The 5,802-nt window shown below is 39.5% G+C and overlaps 1 protein-coding gene across 1 annotated transcript; it reads left to right on the forward strand.

The window, feature by feature from the left end:
- Positions 1 to 2,507: 2,507 nt before the first annotated feature.
- On the forward strand, positions 2,508 to 5,054 carry LOC111653237 (aquaporin-1-like). The gene is made up of 4 exons (XM_023403719.2): positions 2,508 to 2,935; positions 3,674 to 3,835; positions 4,074 to 4,154; positions 4,451 to 5,054. Exons 1-4 carry the CDS (start codon positions 2,573 to 2,575, stop codon positions 4,628 to 4,630), a joined length of 786 nt encoding a protein of 261 aa, XP_023259487.2. The 5' UTR covers positions 2,508 to 2,572; the 3' UTR covers positions 4,631 to 5,054.
- Positions 5,055 to 5,802: the final 748 nt, after the last annotated feature.

Raw genomic sequence — 5,802 nt, forward strand, 5'->3', positions numbered from 1 at the left:
CAACAGCCCTCTGTATCAGAGGTACATCACTGGCTTCATCTGCAGTTCATCAGAAAGTTCATGAGACTGATAGTGTCTCAGAGTGCAGGTCGACAGACTACAGATAAAGAACTGCTTAAAACAGCACTATTGTAAGAACTTCACTTATTACTGAAGTACAGTTTAGTGGTACATGTACTTTACTTTCCATTTTCTACAACTCCAATACATTTAACAAGGAAATATGGTATTTTTGTGCATCATAATATTAGCTCGACCGCTATAGTAAGTAGTTACTTTGCAGATATGGATATTTTATTAAAAAAATGAGTTTATAAAATATGATAAAGATGCAGTGTCACAGGTTAAAGTGCACAACAGTACATGAAATAATAAAACGAGCTTCAGATACAATATCAAAACGCTTGTTAGACGTTAATGAACCAGCACTAATAACCCAATATTGTAATGTTTAATAATATACCTCTGACATTGCTTTATTAAGATTTTGAATGCAAGACTTTAATTTGCACTAAAGTAAAGGGTAAATGTCAAATGAGATATTAGTATGCCCGCTAGCACCTCATTGTTATGCAGTATACCTTACCTACAGTATGCTCAAAAGAAACTGTATTTTGAGCAGGACTACAGAGGATATGCCATCATTCCCTACTGACAAATGGTCCTTATCTACATCCTGTTCTTGGGCAGCAACGCACACTAAAGGAACATACAAAAACTGAGCTCTAGGTGTGTCCCAGTCAAAAATTTGATGTGGTATAATCCAAGAGTCAAAACAGGTATTTTTATGACGAGCCCTTTTCCCATTTGCTCTTAAACGTAAAGTATCTTTAGGTATAAGTTATAAAATGTAGGCCTAATAGAATAAATAAAAAATATATATAAAATAAGAAAAATTAAAAGTCTGCTCTTAGCCATATACTGAAGTTCAGATGATATTCAGAAGTTATTGAGCCAGTGGAATTGGGGACTGACAGTCACCAGTAGTTTTCGTTAGTGTAGTTTTCATGATGTTGCGAAATATCCTTAAGCAATGTTGCCTGCATTTGGCCCCGTCAGTGTCCACATTACTGTAACCGTCATGAATGAAGCCCGTAGGAGTACAAGCTTAAGACTGAAGAGTTCAAAAGGTCTTCAATTTGTTTGAAGACAGAACCACTTCCCTCATCTGCCTCAAAAATTGTTTCTAAAATATGTGTTGCAATGACACAATCACAACTTGATTCATTCTATATATACTGTAAATCCCACAAGCTGAGTCAGCATATAATGTTCCAGTTGCATTATAAATTGTGCACCAAAGGGAAATATGTTTTTTTTTTTTTGGTATCACAGCTAAATTTGTTTTATTTGAATCAGACTCTTGAATGTCTTTGGAAATAAAAGTAAAAAAAAAAATCAACTCATTCACGTGAGAAAAGATCACACAGACAGACAAACACTCACAGTAGCAGCGAAGCAAATTCCATGACAGATTTTGCTGTGGCCTGTCTGCTGTTTGTTGTCACACCCCCTTGAGTTAGGGACCAGGTGCAACAGGCAGTTCATTTCTCAGAGTTGATGTTTTACCCCACTTCCTCTTCATGCTTTACAATACATAATAATTAATAATTATTTAGCAAGCATCCTTTCAGTTAATGAGTTAGTGTTGCTCCATCTACAAGAAACGTGTCCCATTTCTAAAACAAATTCTCTTTGCACTTTAAAAAATAAATGTGTTTATTTTGTGACATTTTATTTTGTTAGTTTAGGTTTCTAAAAACCTCATTTGGTTGTCTTCATTTGCTTCTTTTGAAAGTTGCAAATACCATTTTATACCAATTTAAAACCCCTCCCCAAAAAAAGCTTGTTTCTATTTGTTTGTAACATTGACAATAAATGCCTTATGTTTTCGTACTCCCAACCTTTTTCTTTGACATGTGAGGTGTCATTTGGGTGGTCTTGTAAAACCTTGAAAAACCTTTTCTGTGTAAGGAAGGGTGAGACCTGAAATGACTGTTCGGGAGTTGTCTGGCTTCTTTCTGGCCCTCCCTCATGTGCTGTCAGTGATCTGTGGTATGATTAAGTCCACAGGAGCAAAAAGCACAGTTGTGAAAAAAAAAAAATAGCTAAAACCACAAACATAAATGGAATAAATTAAATTCAAAATGCTCATAATTCACATGGATTTAAAGGAAAAATATTTTCCAATTGAAAACTCACAATAAGAAGCACTGCTGTACAACTGAGTGAAAAATTTACCTTTGGTTACAGCTGGTTTAGGACCTTGTTCTGTAATTTACAAAAGTCCAAAGACCAGAAAGTGGTGCACAGGGAGGTGCTAGGAGAGGGGCCGTAGGACATAGGGAGGAGGAGGGAGGGTGAGGGAGCAGAGGGAGGGAAGTGAAAGACCAGTCTTTTGGATTCCTCATTAATTCAGTGTGGCCCTCTCTTTCAGTTTTTTAAAAGCCCGCCCACTGACCATTATCAGCCCAGGCCTTATATATGCAGCTTGTTGCTGTTGTTTGTGAGTACAGACACTTTACAGAGGACCAGCCCAAACCCACAGCCAGACAGCCACTCTTCCACCACCATGAGAGAGTTCAAGAGCAAAAAATTCTGGAGGGCCGTTCTGGCCGAACTGGTTGGCATGACCCTTTTTATTTTCCTTAGCATCGCCGCAGCCATTGGGAACACAAACAACCAAAACCCAGACCAGGAGGTGAAGGTGTCTCTGACCTTCGGATTGTCCATCGCCACGCTGGCCCAGAGTTTAGGCCACATCAGTGGAGCCCACCTGAATCCTGCAGTTACCCTCGGGATGCTTGCCAGCTGCCAGATCAGCGTGTTCAAGGCCGTCATGTACATAGTGGCCCAGATGCTGGGTTCAGCTCTGGCCAGTGGCATTGTATATGGAGCACGTCCAAGTGCAATTACTGCACTGGGACTCAACTCTGTAAGTAAAACCTCTCATAATGTTGTTACTGATGTGATGATTTGTCATTTCAAATTGGGAGTTCTCACACTGCTAAGAAATGTGATGCACAGCAACATGATGCAACAGTATGTATTTAAAGGTCCTTTGTAGTCTAATGTTGACCTCACAGTGAAAACAGAGACTTTTGTGAGGATGTAAGCACTGGTTTGGCACTGTTTGTGTTGTTCTTTTGACATTCTGTCATTGCTTGTTATTAAATAGTGATGACACATGTTTAAAGCACACCACGCTGCAACAGCTTAAAGAATTTGCAGATAAAAACATGCAGCGTCAGTTTATCCTCAGTTGTAAATTACATACATACTAAAACATGTTGATGCTACAATTTTGTTTAACCTATATGTAATGAGTTATGTCATTCAGCTGTATTATTACTCAAAAGCTAAAGACAGGCGAGACATGACATATTTCACTATGGAGAAAGTGTTCTGACCGACACACACACACACACACACACACACACACACACACACACACACGCAGTGTACTACAGCTAAATGATACAGAATAACAATGCTCCGGTTTTCCACAAATAAAAAAAATGACTAAGCAATGTGACTCACTGCCAAATCGCTGTCATACTTCCAGGGCAATGCCAACTGCTAAGTGGGAAGTGGTCGTGATGGGAAGCTATCCATCTAGCTGACACTGACTGACAAACTCTTGTTGTTTTGGATTCTTCTCTAACTCTTGCAGCTCAATGGTGTTACTCCCAGCCAAGGCGTTGGCATCGAGCTCCTGGCAACCTTCCAGCTTGTGCTGTGTGTCATTGCAGTCACTGATAAAAGGCGGCGTGATGTCACCGGCTCAGCACCCTTGGCCATTGGCCTCTCGGTCTGCCTGGGACACTTGGCAGCTGTAAGTTGTACCTTACAACCATCCCCAAAGCACTGTAATGTTTATCTAGGATTAGGCACAGTACATTTGAGCAACGGAAAAATCAGCAGCAACCATGACAGAGCTCTTGGGGTGGAATAATTTCATGCATTTTGACTGTTTTTTGATAACACCCCTCCCCCCTGCCAGACTCGGTTACACCACCAAACCATGTAGCTGAAGATATCCTCTTAAGTTGCCTCTTTGTTTTTGATTACAGATCAGTTACACAGGCTGCGGCATCAATCCGGCTCGCTCCTTTGGTCCGGCTTTGATCCTGAACAACTTTGAAAACCACTGGGTAAGTCAAAGAGGGAAGCAGACAAGCACTTGACGCATGCCTCACATTTTTCTGCATGCATATTTCACTATGTCAAGCTGAAATAATTCAAAAGCTCCATAATAGACAGATGAATCCATTACCTAACTTGTCAAGTTAATGAGTTATATCTTTAGCCCGGCTGATATTGATAAAAGTAAACCTTTTGAACCAGATTGCTATCTTTGTGTTATCCGTGTTATTTCTTCCTGTGATAACGCTGGTTTGCACATGTCTGGTGATAACAAATACCGATTGATCAAAGTTTCTCATTGCAGGTGTACTGGGTGGGGCCAATGTGTGGCGGTGTAGCAGCAGCTCTCATCTACGATTTCCTGCTCTCCCCGAAATTTGATGATTTCCCCGAACGCATGAAGGTGCTGGTCAGTGGTCCAGTGGGCGACTATGACGTTAACGGAGGCAATGAGACTACAAGTGTAGAGATGACATCAAAGTAGGGCTATGAAGTCACAACCATTTAGTGTCCTTGTACATGTCTATACTCCTGTAAAACAAAAAAAGGTTGGATTTAGTGTAGGATGCCAGACTTTTTTGTGCCCTTTTTGAAATACCAATGAGAATTGTGATGACGTGGTCAGTTAGTGTCTCATTCTAATTCACTCCTTTGTGTGACCCCCACACACAATTTTTATCCAAACTGACGTTCAAACACATAAGTCAAGGTTGTGGATATTTTGACGGCGCAGTGTGTTGAATTTATTTCCCATATCAGTATTCTATATGTTGAGCCATGTTTTTTTTTCTTTTGTATACATATTTCTATGTGCCTGTATCACTTTTTATTTCTGATGAATAATGTATTGTGTGTACACTCTTGAAATGTCTCTCACTTTTTTAAGTAAATAAAACACTTGTTGTTAACAGTTGTTAATCTGTTCCTTATTGTTATGTAGACACCAAACGGTAACAGTAAATATTTGGTATCTTACTTACATAATGAATGTAGGTAAGTCCTCTGTGCATTGTCTATGCTCCCTGTCACCTCCAAGTTCCCTTCAAGTACAAGGTAGTCCTTTATTAGTCCCACAGTGGGAAAATTTGCTGTTAGTTGTGTTCAGTACTAAAACAAAAAAGCTAAATAATAACAAATGCTAAAAATTAAAAAAAAAGAGAAATAATAGATAATAAGGTATTTTCAAATAGATTTTAATATATATCAAAATTAGCTGCAGATAATGGAGTGTGTTTATTATTGCACATGGTGTGTCAGTTTTTGGTGTGTGTGGTGTACTGAGTGTAGTGTTTGTTATGTAGTCTGACAGCAGCAGGAAGGAAGGACCTGCGGTATCTCTCCTTCCCACGCCACGGGAGCAGCAGCCTGTCGCTGAAGGAGCTGCGCAGTGCTGTCACAGTGGGTTGCACGGGATGGGAGATGTTCCCCAACAGGAATAGGATAGCTTAGCCATCATTGTCCTTTCACACTCCTGTCACTACCTTCATTCAGTTCAGGGGGCCATATGGAGGTAGATTTGTTTCAATATTATTTGTGTGAACATATCAACAATCCATGCGTAAATGTGTAATCTGTAAATATAAAACACCTTCCACAAATACAAAAAATTAATTGGAAAAACTGTGAATACATTCAATAAAGCATCATAGTATTGTA

This window comes from Seriola lalandi, unplaced genomic scaffold (assembly GCF_002814215.2).
Source record: "Seriola lalandi dorsalis isolate HSWRI2012SDOR001 ecotype SW California unplaced genomic scaffold, Sedor1 jcf7180002054182, whole genome shotgun sequence".
NCBI lineage: Eukaryota > Metazoa > Chordata > Actinopteri > Carangiformes > Carangidae > Seriola > Seriola lalandi.